This window comes from Convolutriloba macropyga, chromosome 8 (assembly GCF_964194025.1).
Source record: "Convolutriloba macropyga chromosome 8, txConMacr16.3, whole genome shotgun sequence".
NCBI lineage: Eukaryota > Metazoa > Xenacoelomorpha > Acoela > Convolutidae > Convolutriloba > Convolutriloba macropyga.
In genome coordinates, this window is record NC_134475.1 from 35,994,005 (window position 1) to 36,018,510 (window position 24,506).

At 32.2% G+C, this 24,506-nt stretch overlaps 1 protein-coding gene across 1 annotated transcript in view; it reads left to right on the plus strand.

The window, feature by feature from the left end:
- The window catches only part of LOC142345032 (uncharacterized), a 137,438-nt gene extending 113,261 nt beyond the window's left edge, over nucleotides 1–24,177 (plus strand). The window contains exons 11-13 of the mRNA XM_075397116.1: nucleotides 22,568–22,623; nucleotides 23,038–23,272; nucleotides 23,697–24,177. Of these exons, the coding sequence (XP_075253231.1) occupies nucleotides 22,568–22,623; nucleotides 23,038–23,272; nucleotides 23,697–24,100 (695 nt within the window). The 3' untranslated portion in view covers nucleotides 24,101–24,177. The remainder of the gene's footprint in view (nucleotides 1–22,567; nucleotides 22,624–23,037; nucleotides 23,273–23,696) is intronic.
- Nucleotides 24,178–24,506: the final 329 nt, after the last annotated feature.

The window sequence follows — 24,506 nt, forward strand, 5'->3', positions numbered from 1 at the left end:
GAATGCATAATGTGCTTTGTTTTTTGGTGCACATATTATTGTCACATAGTGTGAAAATGCATCTACTATTACGAATATGCAATTATTTCCTTCAGATGTTGGGTTGATTGGTCCTTTTGTGTCTATCGTTATCACTTCGTTAAAGTATGTTTTTGTCGTTGCTAATTGTTCTTGCTTGCTTTTAGTAGTTTTTGTGTTGGCGAACATCTTATTTGTTTGGCATTGAATACAATCTGCTATTAGTATTTTGATCCAAATATTAATATTTGGAAAGTAATATTTTTCCATAATGTTTCGTTTTGTTTTTTCGAGTCCTTTATGACCTACAAGGTCAATGCAGTGATTTTCATGGAATGCGCTAAGTAATACTGTTAATGGTAGGCATGCCCTTATGATTGACTTTTTATGCATGTTCATTATGATTTTTCTAATTCCATTTTTTTCATCAATTATAATTGATTTGAGTTTTCGAAAAAATGCAAATAGTCCTTTATTTCCTCTAATATCCATTGTTATTGAATGTGATTTATTGTTGTGCTTTTTCCACAGTTTAACTTTGTGTAGAACTGGGTCGAAGATTTGGGTTTTTTTATTAGCTCTTCGGTAATTTATGTTCTTTTTGTCATAAAAAATGTCGGGAATTTTTACATTTTCATAATTTAGTTTTTGTTGTACTTTGATATTGTTTATTAAAATCGGGAAAGTCATGATGGGAAAAGACATAATGCGAAGTTTTGTCTAAAGATGTAGATCATGGATAAAAGTCTAATAAATGTCTGTTTTGAAGTGATGGTATTTGGAAAAATCAATGTTTTGCGGTGTCGAACTTTTAGTTGTCGATGATTCTAACTTGTAGTGGTCGATAACGTAAAATACTTGAACTGGTTTAATTTGAGTTTGATATTTGATTCAAACCAAAATTATTATCATTTAGTATAGGTCTACTGTACAGATTGTACAAATTATATTATATATATATATATAATTTATATATATATATATATATATATATATATATATATATATATATATATATATATATATATATATATATTAATTATGCAAACTATTTTAACTATATGTGTGTAGGTGTAAATAAATTTGTTGTATTTTTCTTTTTCTTAGGTTGTAGTTATTAGTAATGATAGTAGCTTCGCATTGTGTTATTTCAGATTTTCTTCTTTTAGATATTTTCGGCAGTTTTAGTGTTGGAATCTCGTCAGTGAAGAGATAATTTTTTAGTTCGGTTTTTATGTATTTTTCTTTAGGATATTATGGTACGATATGATTCCTGTGAATGGTTATGTTTTCTTTATTTTTGTCCTTCGATATTATGTTGTTTCCGTGGGCTTGTCTACTATTAGGTAAGGTCCTGGTTTTAATAGTAATAGCTTTTTCGAAACTCCATCTAGTTGTTCTTGATTTGTTAACAATACAAATGTATTTTTCTCGAAGGGTTTTGCTGTTCTGAATCTGATGTTCATTTCGTCTATTAAATTTTTTCCGTTTTGGAGAATTTTTGTTATTGTTTGGTATGTTTCGTTGTAATGCTTCTCTTTATCAAGAATCCATTTGGCTAAATTGTTTCTCTAAATGATTGTGTGTTGGTTGGGTCTTGCATGCACTTGTATCTGTTGGTTTGCAATTTCCAATTTCATCGGTTGTTGTTTTGAGTTTTATTTTTGTTGATTTTCTCGGTTCTTGGTTGAAAACGACTTCATAGGGTGACATTCCTAGTCTTGTTTGATATTGAGTATTGTTTGCGTAAGGAAAAAATTTTGCTTTTCTTGACCAGCTGTTGTTTTTCTCATTCAATAATGTTCTAATAAACTGGCCGATGATCCTATTTGTCCCTTCTACTAGACTGTTTGTCCAGGGTGCATAGGTAGTATTTGGTTTGAATTTGATTTCGAAGTAGTCAGATAGGTGGGTTAATTCGGTATTAATGTATTCTGATCCGTTATCTGATCTAATTTATTCGGGTAGTCCGAATTTCATGAACCAATGTTCAAATAATGCGGTGAATGCATAATATACTTGGTTTTTTGGTGCACATATTATTGTCACATAGTGTGAAAATGCATCTAATATTACGAATATGCAATTATTTCCTTCAGATGTTGGGTTGATTGGTCCTTTTGTGTCTATCGTTATCACTTCGTTAAAATATGTTTTTGTCGTTGCTAATTGTTCTTGCTTGCTTTTAGTAGTCTTTGTGTTGGCGAACATCTTATTTGTTTGGCATTGAATACAATCTGCTATTAGTATTTTGATCAAAATATTAATATTTGGAAAGTAATATTTTTCCATAATGTTTCGTTTTGTTTTTTCGAGTCCTGTATGGCCTACAAGGTCAATGCACTGATTTTCATGGAATGCGCTGATTGACTTTTTATGTATGTTCGTTATGATTTTTACAATTCCAGTTTTTTTATCAATTTTAATTGATTTGAGTTTTCGAAAATATGCAACTAGTCCTTTATTTCCTCTAATATCCATTGTTATTGAATGCTGTTTATTGTTGTGCTTTTTCCACAGTTTAACTTTGTGTAGAACTGGGTCAAAGATTTGGGTTTTTTTATTAGCTCTTCTGTAATTTATGTTCTTTTTGTCATAGAAAATGTCGGGTATTTTTACCTTTTCATAGTTTGTTTTTTATTGTACTTTGATGTTGTTTATCAATCTTAGGTAATCATCATCATGATGGTTAGTGTATGGTCGTGTTTGGTTTTTCTCAGTTATGAGATTATCCTTCTCCACTATTGTTTATTTACATTTTTTTGAATTTTGGTTTGTGTTTAGGTACGAGATTTGTTTTTATTTCTGTATTATATTTTTCTAATGAAATTGGTTGGTATTCATTCTTATCGATATTCATTTCGAAATAATTGTTATGTATATTAGCTAAGACTGGGTAATGCGTTTTGTCTGAAATTTCCTCAACTAAATTTGCATTCCAGGTTAATAGCAAAAAATGTTTTTGCAAAGAAAAACTTGATATTATCGGGAATTTCTACTGTTGTGTCCCCTGATTTTGTAAAATGTTCTTCATCAATTGTTCTGCTCAAAAGGTCTGGCAAGGTTAAGTTCATTCCTTCTGTCCAAATAATATGTATATTTGGAAATTTCAATAGAATAAATTGAAATCTATATACTCTATGATTTGGTGTGTTTTTCTGAGTAAAAAGATAAATGATCGGTTTATGGTCTGTAAATAATACAATAGGATGACTTGATCCTCTGAGTAAGAACTCGTATTCCGTCAAAGCAGATATTATTGCTGAACACTCTAATTAATGTTGATAGTCGCATTTCTATTGGTGTAATTAATCTTGAATTTGGTGAGATTAATTTCATTTTCTTTTCTGTCGAATGTTGTTGTAATAGTGCTGCTCCGATGCCTGTGTTTGAGGAATCTGTTATGATGTAGAATGGTTTCGTTGTATCTGGCATTGTTATTTCCGGTTTATGTGTTATTGTTCGTTTCATCTCATCAAAAATCTTTCGGTTATCTTTTGTCCATATAAATTCAAGTTATTTGTGTTGCAGGTTATACAAAAGTTGAAATATTGGTTGCATACCATAGACATATTTTGCCAAAAAAATAATGATTCCTAGGTAGCGTTGTAATGCTTTCATACTGGTTGGTGGTTCTAGTTTTCTGAAGCCATCTATTCTAGATGTAAGGCGTTATATTTTCTTGTCTTCTATGATATGACCAAGAAATTTGACTTTTTTCAAAGTAAAGTATGTTTTGTCCGGTGCTTCTTTAAGGTTTTTTTAGTAGTCATTTATGCTATTCTTCTAACGTCTCATACATTTGGTCGTATGAGTTAGTTTGCATAAAAATATCAACGTATGTTATCACGGTTCCTTTTCGTATCAGTGGGTAAAGGAAATCTGTTAATATTGAAGCAAAAGCTGCTGGTCCTGTTGATATTCCGTTGAATAGATGTTTGAAACAATACTGTTCATTGCCTATTGTAAAAAGAGTGTATCTCATTGAATGTTCATCAAGTGGTATTTGGTTATACGTACTATTTAGATATGCTGTCGTGAATATTGTTCCGTTTATTCTTGTTAAGGCTACATCAACTGGTTCTATTGGCCAGTTGCATTTTGATTTGTCTATCAAGCTATTGAGGTATCTATCGTCTGGTACTATTTTTGAAGATTCACCTTTTCGTAATATTATCAATGGGTTAGTGAATGTGTTGCCTGTTGACAGTTGTTCTTTATTCACTGGTGGAATGATGTCATATTTTTTCAAGACATCCAGTAGTTTTTTGATTGATTCTCTGAGATGTATTGGTACCTTACTGATGCTTTGTTTCTTGAAGATAGCATCTTTTTTCATACGTAGGTTTTTGTCGTTGCATAGACTTGTTTGTACTTGAGTATGGTTGTTATTAATTTTTCAAATTGCTCTTGTGTTGAAGGTGAATACTGGAAACCGAACATTTCCATAAAATCTTTTTCTGTTTCTTTTGTACTATTCATAAAAAATGTAATGTCATTATCTAGAATTGTATTGTTAATTATGGTTAATTTGTTTTTTTTTTACATTTATTGCTCTATATATTCTTTGAAGAAGGGTGTTCCTTGAATATTATGGTTACATTGTGTTACATAGAAGTAGATAGTTTGTTGGGGTTTATTTCTACCATTGGATTACTCTTTCTGGGGTTAATTCTAGTTTACTGTTCCTATTGTTTCTATAGTTGTATTGTTTGCTGCTGTTATTGTTTTGATGGCTTTTTCGAGGTAAGCTTCAGGGTTTTTGTAATTTATTTCATTTCAGGTATCTTCGTTCATTAGGTTTAATGTTGCTCCCGAATCTAACCGAATCTAAGAGAAAGTCAATTTCAAGTACTGGTTTTTGTTTCGTAAAGTCATGTTTCAGTTTGGTACACTGGTACATTGGTAATATCCAGGTTGGGTTGACTTCTAAAATATTTCTGATGGAATTACCTGTATTTTCATTTGCGTTGTAAAATTTGTCCAATGTTTCTTGATCCTCGTTTTAAGAATCTGATGTGTATTCGTATTCATCGGTTCCCGGTGGGTCATCGTATTGGGTCGATGTATCAACATTATTTACTCTGTTTTTATTGCGGTTATCATAATTGTTTCTCTCATTGTTTCTATCTCTTGAAGGGTATCGGTTATTTTGTTCTCTGTTTGATGACTTAGTGCGGTTATCTCTATCATAAGCATTTGTCTTATATCTGTTGTTGCGACTATTTGATCTTTTTCTATCCTCAAATCTATGATAACCATTTGAGTCTCTGCTATTGTGTCTTTGTCCACTATATTTATTGTTATTTTTATTGTTATTATTATATTGGTTATTGTTTCTACTGAATGGTGAATTTTGTCTTGAGTTACTACGATTTGTATATCGTGAATTTGATCCGATATTATATCTATTATAACTATTTTTTCTGTTGTAGCTATTATTTCTGCTTCTGCTATAGATATTTCTATTATAACTGTTACCTCTATCATTGTTACTTCTACTGTAATTTCTAGATTCTTGATAGTTTTGGTTATCTCTGCTGTTGGACTTATTGTAATATCCGTTTCTTGACTATAGAATATAAGGTGTTCTGCTTCTTGAATGGTTGCAAGCTAGGGGGAGGGGTTGAAGGCAATTGTCGTCCATTTATATTATTTGAATTTATTTGTCTATTTGGTATGTTTTGGTTATTCCGCTTTTCTCCATAGAACGATATTTCTTTTGGTCTAGGTGTGCTTTCCCGTCTTGGTTTTTTTTTAAAAAAATCGTCCCTTGCTGTGTCCATGGAAACTGCAATAACTACAGAATAGTGCAAGTTTGGGTCTTCCTTTAAAATTTTTCTGTCGTATGTATTGTTAATTCCGTAAAGTACATTGCAAATTGTACCTTCAAATTGTTCTAAATCATTTTGATTGAGATCATTAATATAAATGCAAGCTGTAGACATTGGTTCTAAATCTTTATTAATAACTGTTGTACTTTCGTTGACTTCGTATAGTCTTTTGTGGTTATTCGTTGTTGTTCTCGTTAAATCCATTTAATATTTTTTATCGACCAGTGTTTTGTATGGCATTTTTTGTTCTCTTGGCGTTTGTTTATGGTTTTTTTGTTCTCTTGGCGTTTGTTTACGGTTAGCATGTTTTTTCAATGCTGGGGTTTTTAATTCATTGTCTAGGAATCTAATGAATGTTTGTTTCTTGACACTATTTCTGTAGTCTTCAGCGTAAAGTGAAAACGCTGTTTTGACTAATGTTTTAATACGTAATGCTAATGATCGTAATGATTCATTGGTATGTCTTTGCAATTGTTGTAATACTGTTTTCGCTTGTTGTTTTGATTTGTCTGAATTGAACATGTCAGAAAATTCCCTAAAAATTTTTCCTAATCTAATTTTGTTTCACTTGGTAAGGTTGAATACCATTTTTGGGCTGGTCCTTGTAATGTATGTAGGATTAAAGCTGCTCTTCTTACTTTCCATTGATGGTGTCCTGGTTAATTTACTGGTTCTGTGCCCCTACTAAAGATCATTGCGGCAACAATATTATTTAAGTACTCTTCAAAGGTGTATGCTTGGTCTGTACCACCAATTGGTCTAATTGTTTTTGGTACTGAGCAACTGCTCACGTTTAGTTCTAATTGTGGTTCTTGATTTATACTCTTTGAGGTTAATTGTTTATAGAATGGAAGGGGTTGTTCCATGACTGTGGTTTCTCTTTCTTCCGTTGGTTTTGAGTTAATTTTTCTAGGTTGAAATTCTGTTTGTCTGTTATTGTGTATACTGTTAGTTTCAGTATTTCTTATGGAATTACTTGTATTTTCATTTGCGTTGTAGAAATTGCCCAATATTTCTTAATCCTCGTTTGAAGAATCTGATGTGTATTCGTATTCATCGATTCCCGGTTGGTCATCGTATTGGGTCGATGTATCAACATTATTTGCTCTGTTTTTTTTTGCGGTTATCATAATTGTTTCTATCATTGTTTCTATCTCTTGAAGGCTATCGGTTATTTTGTTCTCTGTTTGATGAATTATTGCGGTTATCTCTATCATAACTATTTGTCTTATATCTATTGTTACGAATCTTTGTCTATCATCAGATCTATGATAACTATTTGAGTCTCTGCTATTGTGTCTTTGTCCACTATATTTATTATTATTACTATTGTTATTATTATATTGGTTATTGTTTCTACTGAATGGTGAATTTTGTCTTGAGTTACTATGATTTGTAGATTGTGAATTTGATCTGTTATTATATCTATTATAACTACTTTTTCTGTTGTAGCTATTTTTTTCTGCTTCTGCTATATTTATTTCTATTATAACTGTTACCTGTATCATTGTTACTTCTACTGTAATTTCTAGATTCTTGTTAGTTTTGGTTATCTCTGCTGTTGGACTTATTGTAATATCCGTTTCTTGACTTTTGACTATAAGGTGTTCTGCTTCTTGAATGGTTGCAAGCTAGGGGGAGGGGTTGAAGGCAATTGTCGTCCATTTATATTATTTGAATTTATTTGTCTATTTCGTATGTTTTGGTTATTCCGCTTTTGTCCATAGAACGATCTTTCTTTTGGTCTAGGCGTGCTTTCCCGTCTTGGTTTTTTAAAACATCTTCCCTTGCTGTGTCCATGGGAACTGCAATAACTACAGAATAGTGCAAGTTTGGGTCTTCCTTTAAAATTTTTTCTGTCGTATGTATTGTTAATTCCGTTCAGTATATTGCAAATCTTACCTTCAAATTGTTCTAAATCATTTTGATTGAGATCATCAACATTATTGCAAGCTGCAGACATTTGTTGTAAATCTTTATTAATATCTGTTGTACTTTCGTTGAGTTCGTACAGTCTTTTGCGGTTATTCGATGTTGTTCTCGTTAAGTCCATTTGATCTTTTTATCGACCAGTGTTTTGAATGGCATTTCTTGTTCTCTTGGCGGTTGTTTATGGTTAGCATGTTTTTTCAATGCTGCGGTTTTTAATTCATTGTCTAGGAATCTAATGAATGTTTGATTCATGACACTATTTCTGTAGTCTTCACCGTATAGTGAATACGCTGTTTTGACTAATGTTTCAATAAGTAATGCTAATGATCGTAATGATTCATTGATATGTTTTTGCCATTGTTGTAATACTATTTTCGCTTGCTGTTTTGATTTTTCTGAATCCAACATGTCAGAAAATTCCTTACAAAAATTTTCCTAATCTAATTTTGTTTCACTTGGTAAGGTTGAATACCATTTTTGGGCTGGTCCTTGTAATGTATGTAGGATTAAAGCTGCTCTTCTTACTTTCAATTGATGGTGACCTGGTTAATTTACTGGTTCTATGCCACTACTAAAGATCATTGCGGCAACAATATTATTTAAGTACTCTTCAAAGGTGTATGCTTGGTCTGTACCATCAATTGGTCTAATAGTTGTTGGTACTGAACAACTGCTCACGTTTTGTTCTAAATGTGGTTCCTGATTTATACTCTTTGAGGTTAATTGTTTATAGAATGGAAGGGGTCTTTCCCTGTCTGTGGTTTCTCTTTCTTCCGTTGGTTTTGAGATAAATCTTCTAGGTTGAAATTCTGTTTGTCTGTTATTTTGTATACTGTTAGTTTCAGTGTTTCTTATTTCTGGTCGTTGCTTATTCTGTCTCTTAATTTCATCCAATTTTCTATTGAGCCTATCGAACATTGCTCCGAATGCTTCTTCTTGTTTCCGTTCTGTTTTTTCGTTCATTTGTGCAAGTTTATATTCCAGGTTGTCTATCAATTTGTTTGTGGGGTTCGTTACTTTTATTGGTATTTCGTCCTTTAATTATGTATAAACTTTATTGTTCTGTGTCCAGTTTGTATGTCTTTGTTCTCGGTTTTTTCCTAATGTATTAACTGTTTTGTATTTATTGTTTGGATAGTTTATTAGTTGTTCTGGGTCATTTCTTCTTCATCTTTGGTTAATTGATGACGGTAGTCCGTGGTCAAAGTATAAATCATTTTCCTCTGTGTCTAAGAAATATGTTCTGTCATAAATGCATTATCCTGGAATCCAAATAGATTTGACGTAATTGGTTTATCTGGTCTTATTGTTGATTTTTGTTTTAAGTGTAAACTTGTATTGGTTTGAATGTCTTTTGGTGTTGTAGTTGATGTCATACTTTTTGTATAATTGAATGTTGTCGATCCCGATTGTTGATCAATTATGGTTAAGTTACTGTCTAATCCGATTATATAGCTTAGACTATCTGAGATGATTTTCAAGATGCTTTCAAAATGTTGTGAGAAATTGCCAGAATCTCATACGTTGAATAAATCCTGATTCAATTTTTGTATTTCTTCTTTATATGTCTCTCCGAGTTCTTTTCTTTTTTCATTGATATACACAAAATTATAGAACCAGAAGAAAAATGTAAATTCTGACAATTACTGAATTGTACTATAACGTTACCTAGTTTAGCGTTTATTGTTGTGATTTATACTGATTTTTCCGATAGATATTTGGCAGTATTTTTCAATAATTCATACGTTGCACTGGGAATAGTTGATTTTTTGGTTCTATGTTGAGAGTCTTCGTAACCTTTCACGAAAATTTTTTACATATTCTCTGAGCTGCTTTCATTTTGGAAATTGTAGAAAGATCTTCTATTTCCTTTCTCATCAGTTAAAGTGAATCTGTAATTTCTGATGCTTTGATCTCTGTCCAGTAATATTACCTGTAGGTAATGAGATAGATGGTTTCTATTGATGTTAATTGATTGTATAATTTTTTGTTTATTTGAAGAGGTCATTCTTCAATTTTAAGATGACTTGGTATATAATCTCATGGTTGTCGATTGTAAAAGGTATTAATGATTGATTGGTAGTGATTTGCAGTGAATGGCTGGTAGCCATTTATTAATCGTTACGTATGACCTAATTCTACTAGGTAGTTATGAATATCCAGGTTATGGAAATAGAAAAATAAAATATTTTTTTTTGGGCGGTTCGGTTCTAAATGCGGTCAACTGTTCGCATCATGTAAGACGTGTTCCGGTAGGGTTACCTTATGAGGTTACTCTATCGAAGTCTTATGGCGTCTCAAGAACATTATATAATCTTAAGGCCTACCTGACTAACTAAAGTTCTAGATCTCTAGTCTGTTCTTCTATTCTGAGCTTCAGTTGACTATGCAAGGGCTCCATTGCTAAAGTCTAACATATATCTCAAAATAAAAAAGAGCAGAGTAGAGAGAGAGAGAGAGAGAGAGAGAGAGAGAGAGAGGGGGGGGGAATATACTTTATTATTATACCAGGTCTGACTCTGATAGGGACCAACTAAAAGAGTGAAAGGGAAATTGGTAAACTTTTAAGGAAATGTAGTTAGTATTTATCAACCAATCAGTAACGGTTATTTGGGACTTTATTTATTTTCATAAAAAAGTCTTTTCTCAGTTTGTTGGATGACAATCAGCATTGACTCCAAGTCTTCCCTATACCAGTACCATCATAAACAATAGTATGTAATGATGACTTTTCATACTCAAATCTAATTAGACTTCTATTTATAAATCCACCAAAGCTTTCTTCTAGTTTTGTATATTTACTAGGTATTGAATTATATATCATATAACATAACATTTTTACGAAATTAAATATAAAAGCTGCACAACACGTTTCCACTTTTTATCATATAAAAATGCTTATCTTAACTTTTGAGGAAGTCAGTAATAAATTTGGTACTGATAATAAAGCTATGAGTAATATCAAAAGAGAAGATATAGGTATAGAGGGGATATAAGTCTGAGACCAATAGAAATATTAATGAGAGATCAGAAACCAGATAGTGTTGCCAATCCTGAATTCAACATTATTGTAAATCTACATCCAACTTAATGTACACATTGGGCTTTAGTTATAAGAAGAGAAGGTGGCGCTGTGTATTACTTTGATAGTTTTGATAGGTTACAATAATGATAAACAGAAAAATAAAATTATAAAATATAAACCAAATAATCTATACGGTGAATACGATTAATTTTAATATTAATATCATTCTCAAAAGAGAAGAGAATCACTTATATATACACGATTCATATCTAGAGATAGAGTTTGTTGTATCAGATAATGCTGGCGGTGTATTTGCTAATAAAGCCAATATCAGATTAGTTAATTATGGTATGATGGCATTATTTAGTTCAGTTAAGCTTGAAACTATTGGTGGTAGGACTATTGAATGTATAGATCATTGTCATCCTAATCTATTGTTGTATAAGTTATTAACTAGTACTGATGATGAATATGAGAGTGGTTTTGTTAGAAATCAAGGTAATAGGGATAGTCAACTCAAAGGCTATCATGGTTCTGCAGAACTGGGTCATATGTACATGATGGTTAAGATGAGTGATGTATTCGGTTTTGTGAATGATTTAGAAAAATTATATATGGGTTAGGATTTCAACTAATATTAAAAAGAAATAATAATGATAGAGCTCTACTCAGAGTTAATGCTGCTGCCGATGCAGTAGATAATGATGGTAATATAGAAGTTAGAGATATATTGTGGGTGGTGTGTACCTAGTATTGATTCTAGTAATGATAATAGTATTATTGTACAGAAAGGATTAAATAAAAGAATGTTGCTGACTTTAGCTATATTGAAAGAAAGCCATAAGAAAGTGCCCAAAGCAATTAACTTCTTATTTGAACTAGGTATGGAAAGTGGTATGGAAGGAGAACAATATATAATAATTGGCTTTGAAAATTATAATGTTAATGAACGAACTCATGATTCAAATACATTTGATATTATGAATGGTACTGCAAGTTATTGTCATAGCTCTAAACTATTTCCTATTAGTCTTAACAAAACCTTTAGCATAAATACTACCTAATTTCTTTTTACTCTCTAGAGACTGTCCTTTAGCTTCAAGTTTAATTTGGGGCTTAGGTTTAGTCTAAGCCCTAGGTAATGGTTGGGTTTTGGCTTTGGCTTGCATTTAGTCTTAGCTATAGATTGGGGAACCAAGGAGTAAGCCCCTTTTACAACAAAGGGATTAAACTTTTTAACTTCCTTTATTTTTTATATATAGAAATATGAGTAACTTCAATAAGTTCAAAACTTATTCATATTGTGTTGGTGGTAGACATTATAGTGGTACTAATAATATTCGAGGGGTTGTCACCGCTAAAGGAACTAAGATGTTAAAGAGATCCTGTGCTGTGTGTAGAAGAAATAAGTCAATGACTGTCAGTGATGCAACAATAGAAGCTGAGGGATTGAATGATTTCTTTAAAAGTGTTGGTAAAGCTTCTGTTAACTTTGGAAAGAAAGTTGCTAGTAACCCAGTAAGAGCATTAGAAATAGCAACTCAAATATGAAATGCAGCTGCAAGTAGAAACACAAGAGCTGCTTTATCAGCCACACCTGATTTAATTAAATTTGCAACTACTGATGAAGGTATTAAAATAGTACAGAAAGGCAGAGGGTTATATTTAGGTACAAAGAAAATATAATTAATTATATTAGAGTTCAAATATTAGAGTTTAAATATAACTATAATAGAGTTTAGATATAACTATAACTATGATTATAGCTATGGGTATATCTATGACTAGATATATCTAATTGTAGATGGTAGATATCAATACTAAAATTATTATTGATAAATATACTATTATAACTAAACAGTAATAACTTTAGTTTGAAAAAATACTCAGCTTGTTTTACTTCTTCTTCTTATAATCCTCACGTACCTTAACTAATTCATTATACTCATCAATATCTTTTTATATCATTCACTGATTTAGTATATAGTCTATTAAACTTGTCACTAAACTGTTTATTTAAAATATACATTTGTGAACACTTTATAATTTTTTTCTTATTTTAGTAATGATTGTTTTTGATAATGAACCACAAACAGTTGCTGTAGCAAAAGCTGTAGGTATAGAATAAGGCAAACCTGTACCTGTTATTGGAACTGATGTTGATGTTGCTGTTGCTACTATTGATGATAATAGTATTTGTTTTATCTCGGCTACGTTAATATAATTTTTATATCTACTTAACTTCTTATTATAGTTATTGCTTTCATTGGTGGTGGTAGGACTATTGAATGTATAGATCATTGTCATCCTAATCTATTGTTGTATAAGTTATTAACTAGTACTGATGATGAATATGAGAGTGGTTTTGTTAGAAATCAAGGTAATAGAGATAGTCAACTCAAAGGCTATCATGGTGCTGCAGAACTGGGTCATATGTACATGATGGTTAAGATGAGTGATGTATTCGGTTTTGTGAATGATTTAGAAAAATTATATATGGGTTAGGATTTCAACTGATATTAAAAAGAAATAATGATAGAGCTCTACTCAGAGTTAATGCTGCTGCCGATGCAGTAGCTAATGATGGTAATATAGAAGTTAGAGATATATTGTGGGTGGTGTGTACCTAGTATTGATTCTAGTAATGATAATAGAATTATTGTACAGAAAGGATTAAATAAAAGAATGTTGCTGATTTTAGTTATATTGAAAGAAAGCCATAAGAATGTGCCCAATGCAACTAACTTCTTATTTGAACTAGGTATGGAAAGTGGTATGGAAAGACAACAACATATAATAATTGGTTTTGAAAATTATAAGGTTAAGGAACGAACTCATGATGCAAATACATTTGATATTATGAATGGTACTGCAAGTTATTGTCATAGCTCTAAACTATTTCCTACTAGTCTTAACAAAACCTTTAGCATAAATACTAGCTAATTTCTTTTTACTCTCTAGAGACAGTCCTTTAGCTTCAAGTTTAATTTGGGGCTTAGGATTAGTCTAAGCCCTAGGTAATGGTTGGGTTTAGGCTTTGACTTGGGTTTAGTCTTTGCTATAGATTGTGGAACCAAGGGCTAAGCCCCTTTTACAACAAAGGAATTATACTTTTTATCTTCCTTTATTTTTTATATATAGAAATATGAGTAACTTTAATAAGTTTAAAACTTATTCATATTGTGTTGGTGGTAGACATTATAGTGGTACTAATAATATTCGAGGGGTTGTCACCACTAAAGGAACTAAGATGTTAAAGAGATCCTGTGCTGTGTGTAGAAGAAATAAGTCAATGACTGTCAGTGATGCAACAATAGAAGCTGAGGGATTGAATGATTTCTTTAAAAGTGTTGATAAAGCTACTGTTAACTTTGGAAAGAAAGTTGCCATTAACCCAGTAAGAGCATTAGAAATAGCAACTCAAATATGAAGTGCAGCTTCTTCATATACCTTGACTAATTCATTATATTCATCATTATCTATTTTATTGTCCTTCATTGATTTTGTAGATAGTTTATTAAACTTGTCAATAAACTGTTTACTTAAAATATACATTTGTGAACACTTTATAATTTTTTTCTTATTTTAGTAATGATTGTTTTTGATAATGAACCACAAACAGTTGCTGTAGCAAAAGCTGTAGGTATAGAATAAGGCAAGCCTCTACCCGTTATTGGAACTGATGTTGATGATGCAGTTGTTACTATTGATGATAGTAGTATTTCTTTTATCTCGGCTACGTCAATATAATTTTTATATCTACTTAACTTCTTATTATAGTTATTGCTTTCAGCTTCGTAATAATTTCTATTATCTTTTATAATAATTTTATGATTGATAAAATGTTTTTATTTTATCATTGATGTTTTGTTCTGAGAAGGAGCTAAGATTGGTGTAGAGTAATGGTGCACTGGTTTAGTTTCTCCCATTTTAATTAACTGAAATAGCGAAGCAGGTTCCCTGATTGGCGAAGACCCCATGGTCATAGTCATTTTCGCAAATATATTAATAAATATATAAAATAACTCTCAATCTCTTTCATTATATCTTCAAGATTGAAATTAAAACGCATCTCTATTCTTGCTTGTTCTTTGTTGTCTACTAGCTTACTTTTTAATAGAATAGCTGTTATATATTGTATTGTTGTCTTTTTATTCTTCATAAGGGCTTCATCAACAGTAGAATTAGTCTTTTTATTAATTTCATTAAATTCTTTTAGATCAGTAGTGAACATATCATCTAGGTAATAATATGATTAAACTTATTATTATCAATCTCTAGTATTAATTGATTACACTTAGAGATGGTATCACTAGCAACTTTATTACAATAGTTAACAGTATTTGTAACTTCATTTGCCGATTTGATAAACTCATTAATTACTTCCGCATTAACTTGTATTTTGTTTAGTTGTAAGCTTTTAGTTGTAACTTTATCAAAATTACCTTTTCTTAGTTCAGTTAAATTTTTACTTACAATGTCTATTTCATTAGAAGAGGATAATAAGTTATTGTCGCAATACTCTTTATTAACAACATCTTTTTTATCTATGGGTGGGGGTACACTTGTAATTTTATAGGTATCTTTCATGTCAATATTATCGTTATCTTCTAAGAATATTTATTTGTTTTAGGGGCATTATTTGTTATTAGATTATTGGTTATTGCTGATTCAAGAAGCGGGTTCCCTGATTGTTGTTTAGCCTGACTGATTCTATTTCTTGTCATCTTTGTATTTGTTTACAGAAAGAACTATATTTAATGATTCCAAAACCTTATTATTAGATTCAAAATCAAACTCGGATTTTAATTGTTCCTGTTCATAGTATTTACCTCCTAATATCTCTCCATTCATATCTTCTGTCTTATATGTTGGCGGTTGTGTTTTAAAACTTCTTTAGCTTTAAACAATTCTCTATTCCAGTTAGAAGTGTATCCTTTAGAGAAATTGTTGCGTTTATCAGCTTTCCTGACATAATCGCCGACTTTAAGTTTTGGTTAAATCTTAATAGAAGTAGATATATTATATCTAACTTTATCAGGATTATTACAAGCATCAACAGGTGTCATATTAATTGTTTAATGAACGTTATTATTATATGTTACAACAGCATCGAACATTGGTTTATTAAATAGTGTAATGATGTTCTATTAAATCTCGCTATGAATACGGTCTTTAAATCACTATAAGTTGAACATATTTCGATCCGGGAACCGGCTTCGCTGATTTCATATTCTTTAAGTAAAGATTTAAATGTTTTATTGTAAAACTCACTACCTCTATCTACCCAAAACTTTTCTGGTTTTCGTCCTTCTGATAGGATTGTTTTAAAACCATTAGTTATAGACAAACAAGATTTATTCTTCAATGGATTAGCCCATGCATATTTTGTGAAAAGATCTATAACTGTTATTATAACTTATAATTCTTATTGTTTTTACTTAGAGATGACTTATCAAATAAATCAGCTGACCATGCTTCATGTTTATATAGTGGTACTATTCTTTCTCTTCTAAACTTTGTTATTTGAGGACTGAATACTTCTTTAGCTAGTAGTTGTTGTTTTTCCACCATTATTTATTTACCACAATTAAAAACAAAATTGTCCAGTTGTTCTTGATTAATAATGTTCTTAGATAATAGTTGTTAAATTATATTTAACATTTCATCCTATCATCCATCATGCCCGGCTTTTGTTTCTAGTATAAGTAGTTTTAATCTTTCTATTAAGTTGTTGGGGTCACCCTTCCTAAGACTACTAGCTTCTATTTGTTTATCAGTCTCGTAATCAGTTTCTTCCTTTTCTTCTTCTTCTACTGCCCCTTGTTCATAATCACTAGTATCACGTTGATGTTTTTCATTTTCACTGATCAAGAAGTGGGTTCACCGATACTAGCAAACATTCTTCTTATAAGTTTTGATCTATTAGTTTTAGTATCTCCTCTTTGTTTATAACCAATATCCTTTAGAAATTGTTTTATTTTGTTTTCATCACCTTTTATGACTCTTTCGGTTAAATCTTTATTAGTAATAAACATAAGGTAGCCATTAGAAATTCCTTAGACTTTACCTTTCAATTTTATACCATCAAGTACTAGAGATACATATATACCATTTTTTTTAAATTGTTCGAATTTGAATCTACTGATAAAAATTCGAATTGTTTATTTGTTTGTTTACCCATTAGTAATAAAATGTCAATCATATGATTGTCTACAGTAAATTTCCTGCCTCTATCATCTTTTAGTTTTGCAGGTGTATCGGGTGTGGGGGTTAAGAGAGCAGCTCGCTAATCAAGAGAGCTGTTTTAATGGTGGTGCTCTAAACTCTTTAAAACATTAGTGTTACTGTCTAATGCTGCTAACGTTTTGTTTTGAAGAGCTTGCATTGCTTCACTGTTTGTATTCAAAGTTTTAGTTAAAGGATCAAATAACTCTTCTATGTCACCGTAAATTTCGTGTTGTCTTAATTTATCTTCTAATCTGTTCTTTCTGTTTTCTATTTCTAAATTTTTTAATTCTGCGAGTTTATCTAGCACAGTCGTTTTTATAGCTCATTATAAAGTTTAATTGCAGCCTTAATTAACTCTCTATCATCATTAGTGGTTAGTTCTAGAATATTGTTAGTTAGTTGGTCTTTCTCTAAATCTAACGATGTAATATTAATTTTAATTACTATATCTCTTTTGAATAGATATAGATTCTCATCATGAGGATAGCTTTTAATATTATTTACATAAAATCTTTTATCATCAAATGTGTTTAGACTAATCTTACTTGTTTTTGTTGATGACATGTTATCACCAACTTTCTGTATTCAACATTCATCTACAGTTCTCTGTGTGTTATACATTAGTGCATTGTAATACTCTTCATGTTTGGCATTGTTTTAATTCCTTATTTCTTTCTCTTTAGTTATATTTGGGTAATCTTTAAAGCAGTATGTCTTTGGTGACAGGGCTATAAACTCTTCTATCATTCTACTTCCCAATTCATGTTTGAATTTGCCGGGGACTTTATTCCTAGTTCTTATTGGTGCTTCTATATTTGACAGATCCATGTGTTCATCAGGGACCTTACCCTCACTAAAGCTTAAAATGAAACTATCAGTATGCATATAATGGAGCTGTAAATCTTTGAGAGATTATTGAAGAATATTATAGAATAAATCATATATGTGTAATTTAACACCTACATATACTGGAGAATTATATTCTATTTTCTTCTTTATATATTTGGCTTAATTCTTATATCTAGTTATACTCTTAAACTTACTTTGAAGGAATTGTAGAGGATTCATGCACATTCTCATGCACTATAGTGAGTTGTTCACTATTTTCCTTACATCCTTTTCCGCTTCAGTTTTAGCTGTTGTTCTTTTATTAGTATTTATTTGACTATAGTCTCTACATATGTAATCTTGTTTAAATTTAATTACTCTATGAATTTTAGTTACTTTTACACCCATCTTAACCTAAAATTTTAACATCCTATAATGAACCATACCTTCTGTTTTGTTGTTTTGATCTAAGATAAATTTCTTTGTTCTCGCTCGACCTTTCTCTCTTTCTATGTAGCCTAATTCCTTATCATTTAGCTTTCTTTTATTAGGCATTAAAGCTATTTGCTCTGTTCTATCGTTACAACTATTAGAAAATTAATATCACGAACTATATAGTAACCATGATCACCATCATCTGGACTTTTTAATATTTCATCTGGAGATGTGCTATAGTACTCAAAGCCCTTATAAGGTAGCTTTTGCATCATTGCATAACCGTATATGTTGTTTGCATCTATATACCAGATCTGCGAAGCAGGTTTCCTGATTGATCTATTACTATGATTAATATATATATCACCCATTATACCAGATATACCAACTCTCTTTGCTTCAACAAAATCATCGAGCAATTGTTCATCTTGTAATGTATCTAATATAACACCCCTTGACATTAACCAACAATCAAAACTATAACCAGGGAGAATTACATAGTGTAGAGGGTAGAGACCGAAATCTTTAAATATAATGTTTAATTTAACATATTCATTCATGCAGTAGTCTAATATTTCCACATCACACTGTAAATACTCTATAGTAAGATCTTTACCAGTTTTATGACTGCTGTCTTCATTAAAGTTATTGACTTCTTCTTGTGTTGTAAATTTACTAGATAGTGAGGATTTGAACTCTTCTATTTTTAGATTACCTATAACTTCTTGGTAGAAGTCTAAACCAGAGTGTTCATATGGATATAATGTTTTAGTTTTACAATAGTATATCTTTGCCATTTGATCTAGAGGCATAGCTAAGAAGTTATAGCTATCTAGGAGTTTAAGACAACCAATACAAAACAGCTTAGACTTACCAGCAGTTAGTGGTATGTTATCTACTTTTCTTTTATCTTTATTCTGTTTAAAGAGTTCACTATATAGTAGATTGAAATCGTAACCAGAGCCAATGTGGAATATTACGGGAATGAAGTTTCGTTGTTTTTATCTTATATTACACATTTTACATGCTGGTCCTCTATATTTACCAGTTTCATGACAGTGATCTCTATCTTTTTTAATACACGTTTTGCCGCATATATGACAGGTGTTATTGGCTTCATGATATAGTTTATCTTCTATATTGAATACCATCTTTTCGTTACGCTTGAAATTAATCCTTGTTTCTATTTCGAATAGATCACTAGCAAATCTTTTGATACAGTCCAAACCAAAGTAGTAATCAAAATTACCTTGCCAGATGTAATCCACACATTATTGGTATGTGTTCGGCTATTAAATATTTACTGTTGTTTGTTGTGACACCAATGACGCAACATTCTATATCAGCGGTTATAATATTTTTTATATTCTGTCGTTTATGTTCATTTATAAAAGTTATCTGTTTTTTCTTAGGACAAACAATCTCTGGTTTGAAATAGTGGCTACATTCGTGTTTGTCGTATTTAATCTGAGAGTTAAACCAATATGTACATTTATCACAGTTATAGAATTTAAGTTGACTCTTATTCGGTCTTTCTATCAGCTTTTCTATGTTTTTAATTAGAGCGAAGGGTTCTACTCTGGCTTTTTCCCAAACTAATATTCTGACATCTTTTCCATTTCTATCAAAATCATCCACTGGTTTATAAAATTCCACTTTGCCCTCACCGCGAGGTGTGTATACCCATACTTTAATATTGTACAATATCTCTATTCTTATTATATAAGCAAAATCATCTTCATGTTGTTGTCTTGGTTCAATTAGATTATTTAAATATTTACTCTCACGTGTTGCATGTTCTAAAGCGGGATGTAGCAAAGCAGTAATAGTTAGTTGTAAGCAGTTGTAATTGGAATTGTGTATATTTTAAATTGATTTAGAATTTTTGAGATCGGGGGTAAATCTATATAACTACCTATAGATGCTTTAGTTGGTTCAATTTTTATCTGAATATTTCTTAACCCAAAAAACTCAAAGTCATAGTCAAAACCCTCGTATATTTCTTTTTCAAAGTTTAGCCAATATGTGAAGTCTTCATTTTCATATATTGCGTTATTAATAATAAAGTCAGTGTTGAAAAATATTTTAGTAGTTTTAACTTCTTCTTTGGTTCTCTCCTTGTACTCACACTAGGCTGTAATCTTATATTTAAAACTCTCAACTTTTCTGAACTGGTAACAGTTTTTAATTTCTTCTGAAGAGTTATTAATAGCTTCATCTACATCTTCAATGTAATTCCCACCTTTATCAGTAATATAAAATTATTTCATGTTCTGGCTAGAGTTTATATCGAAGTATTCTGTGTTTTCTAGATACTAACAATTATGACTATATGAGTGAGTAGTTTGGGCTATTTTATTTCTAAATTTTGCATGACATTCTTTACATTCATACTTAATTCCAGAGTAGATACTATCATCGGTTTTAGTTTTGGGTTTTGTGATGGGTTTGCTTTTAATAATATCTTTGTTGTTATATTTAGGTTGGGGAGCCAAGGGCGATGCCACTTTAGTTTTAGGTCTTAGGAAGTAATATGCTTCTTCTGATCCATACACCCTCTCCATAGTTTCATCTTCCATTTTCTTTCTCGCGCTGTTTAGGTTTTCATCACTTAGATTGTGTTTTATAAATTGTTTCCTTGTTTCAAAGGCCAAACCACAAAGTTTACGCTTTCTACTTTAGATATTTTTTAAAGGACCAAAATTCATTTTTGAAATTATAGAAATTAAAAATGTATAAATCAGTAAAATGTGTTGGTTGTAAAGATAAATCTTGGAGAAGGTGTTGTGATAATTGTTTAAATAGTTTATTTGAGTGTTGTATCTGTAAAGATTACATTAAAAATAGACATTATATTAATCATATGAATACACATTTTAATTATCCTAATCTATATATAACTTGTATAATGTGTAATGTAAATCAACATATCACTGGATTTAGATTCAAAAATTTTAAGGTTAGATTTTATATTTATCTACATTGATATAGATATACACATACAAAAAACAGATTTAAGAATATTCTGAAAATTTTAATATAAAACTGTAGAGTTAAGCTTGTTTCCTAATTCAAGTTGTCCACGAAGTGGCTTCACGGTCTTACACTCACTTTTTACACGGTATCATTAGTTACACTGAAAAACACTAATCACTGTGTTTCCACCAACCTCAGTGTTTTTGACTGTATACCCATCACAGCGTGTCCCGTGTACAGTCTCACAGCAGAGGTCATCCTTTTTAAGAACTGTAAATTTGGTTTTTTATCTCACTTAGTGTCATAATAAAACATCAAAACGGGGGACGTTCACTGGAGTCAGTGAGGAAAGAACCCCAAACCTTCCGTTTGCTAAAGCAACTTAACTAGACTCGATGATTTAACCACTGCGCCAATGAGACAGAATGTTTTAGTTTTAGATTGATTAAATGTTGATTAGAGAACATATGAAAATTTTTATTATTAAAGTTGGTTTACGTGCTTTTTACACGTTCTCTCTAATTACACCAGTACCTGGGATACGTCCACCGGAGACGGTGGGGATAGAACCCCAGCTATCCGTCTGAGAATCGATAATTACCAGCTTAACTCTGTACTAGTGGTTTGCACTAAGTGAGACAGGAAATGATAGATTTTGGGGGAGTATAGAGTAGTGGATAAAACGGGGGTTACAGTTACCAGTACAATTTGGCTCATTTTTGGAGACAAATAGGAGACAAATTGGGCTGGTGACTGTAACCCCCGTTTTATCCACTACTTCTTACATCTTTTGGTCTGTCGAGGGGGTTAAATTGATGTAAGGGTTTCGGTACCAGCCTATTCTTACATCCTTTTATGCCTCTTGACAGACCAAAAAGATGTAATAGTGGGGGTCAAATTTATCTTTTACCCCCACACTCTTAAGTCATATACCCCCTTGGCAGCCCATTGCAGCCCAAAAAGATTTAACCCAGGTTGGGGTGCCATCCGGAAGTAACCTCTGATCAGACTGAAGTGCGCTCGAAGTTGTCTCTGATCAGACCTTGCCAGACGGAATTGACCTCTGGTCAGACCAAAATCAGACCATTGTCCAGACGATTATGCGCTCAAATTTACTTCTGATCAGACTTTTGTGCGCTCGAAATCGCCTCTGATCAGTCTCAATTGCGCCCGAAATAGTCTGATCAGTAAATGGTTTCCACACAAGAGAGTTTTAGTGTTGAGGAAAAGCCGAAAAGCGAAAAATTATTCAGTTCAAAATTATTTAGTATACCATTGTCTGTCATAGGTCTGAATGATCTGGAGATGTCTGGTATTTTGAACTCCAACCTCGAGGGGCATACTGTAATCCATAGGTCTAAAAGAATCAAATGAACACAACTTCTTCGAGGAAGTGGTTTTGGTCTCATTACCTAATTTGACTGTCTATTTATAAACTATTTGTTAGCTGGGACACAAATGCAAAAAGAAAAGAAAATATCAAAAACGAAATTTAAATGACTTCAAATACTCTACCAAGGGCTAATTCTCTATTAGCTAGTCCACTTTTGTCCACTTGAGAATTTCGACAAAACCGACAAAAACCGTCAAAAGCCGACGCTTCTTACAAGCAAACCCAATGAAACCAACAATAACCGACGCTTCGTGCGTCGTTTTTGTCGGTATTTCTCAATGCGGGAGGAAATGTAATTTAATGTTATTTTATGTGGGATCAACCTCTATTTTAAGTAATTCAGGGGAGCTTTGATGTCGTTTTAGGGTGGCGAAAGAGATATTGAGGAGGAAGAGGAAGAAGAGAATGTGGAGTATTTGGCCGTAACCAGATTGACCAATGCACTCTTCAATTTTGCAGAGAACACTTCGAAAGAAGTCCAGCACTTAAACAACCAACAGTCCACAAACGCCACGCTGGCTAGTACAGATGGGGGGCTGCTACAGCCAGAGGACAATGCCTCTACTGCCAGCTCCGATCTGGACTCAATCGATTTCAAAGGTGAAAAACTTCAATTGCACCCCCCCCCCCAATGCCCAAACTAATCTAGCACTGACGGCTATCTCACAACATCTACAGGTGTTCACACCGTCCGAGACCGAAGTGACCTCTGACCAGACAAGCTCCAGACCATTGTCCAGACTAAAGTGCGCTCGAAGCCTTTTCCAGACAATGTAATTCGATTCGAACGCACCGGGAACATGTGTGCGCTCGAAGATCATCTGATCAGGAGTCATCTCGGTCTGGTCACCACGACCGGAGTTATCTTCTCGTCGTTGAGCGTTATGAAAATTTAGCGTTGTCAGCTAGGGGCTTTTGCTTTGTAATTTTGGTGAAATTTTGTTTTGTTTCGCGGTGTGAATTAGAGTTGAGAAAAAGCATCGTTTACAATGTCTAGACAAAGCATAAAGGTCCTTGTGTTTAGTGTTCAAACCGAAACCTAAGAACGCCTCAAATCCTGCATGTCTCTACCCCAAACACAGACCACGGAGAGAAAAGGAAGCCATGAAGCTATCCACCGGACCGGCATTTATATCCTCAAAAGTGGACAACTGGCTGTCGTACAAAGATTTCCTCAACTTCAGTCGCCGCCTACTCCCCCGCCATTCTCATGACTCTAGGTCCAGAGTAGCCGGTGGCAAACAGATGTCCAACTCCTATTATGGCTTTTACGATGAAAGAAAAATGTGGCCTGGTCAAACGTACAAAGTCAGACTGCCAGAACACAGCCAGATGAAGCAGCCAGCACAAGTCATGTTTCAGAAAAAACCTGATATAAAGCCACAGTTTAAAGACAAAACTAACATTTACACTCATTTGATTATGTGAGCATGCTTTACGTGCTGAAGCTCCGGGGGCTGAGATTGGGCAAATGTGTGTAAACATTAAAATAGTTTTTTCTAATAGTTTTATTTGCATTTCCTGTCCTGTTAGGACATCGTGGTTAGCATAGAAAACAGCAGGTTGCAATCAAAAATGGCCCTCGCCAATCGAATTATTTAGTTTATGATGAGTCCTATAGCACATGCGGGTTTAGGTTTAGTCCTTGAATGTATATGCGTAGGAAGCTGCGTAATGCGTAGCTCAAGCCGAAACGCGATTCATGGGTTGAGGTGGTGGTAATATGAACAGGGTGATCCGAAAAGAAATTTACTCATGATTCTTTTGTTTTGTTGCAACAAGTAAATTAAAATTATAACCATATCACTATAAATATACTTGAAACAAACAATAT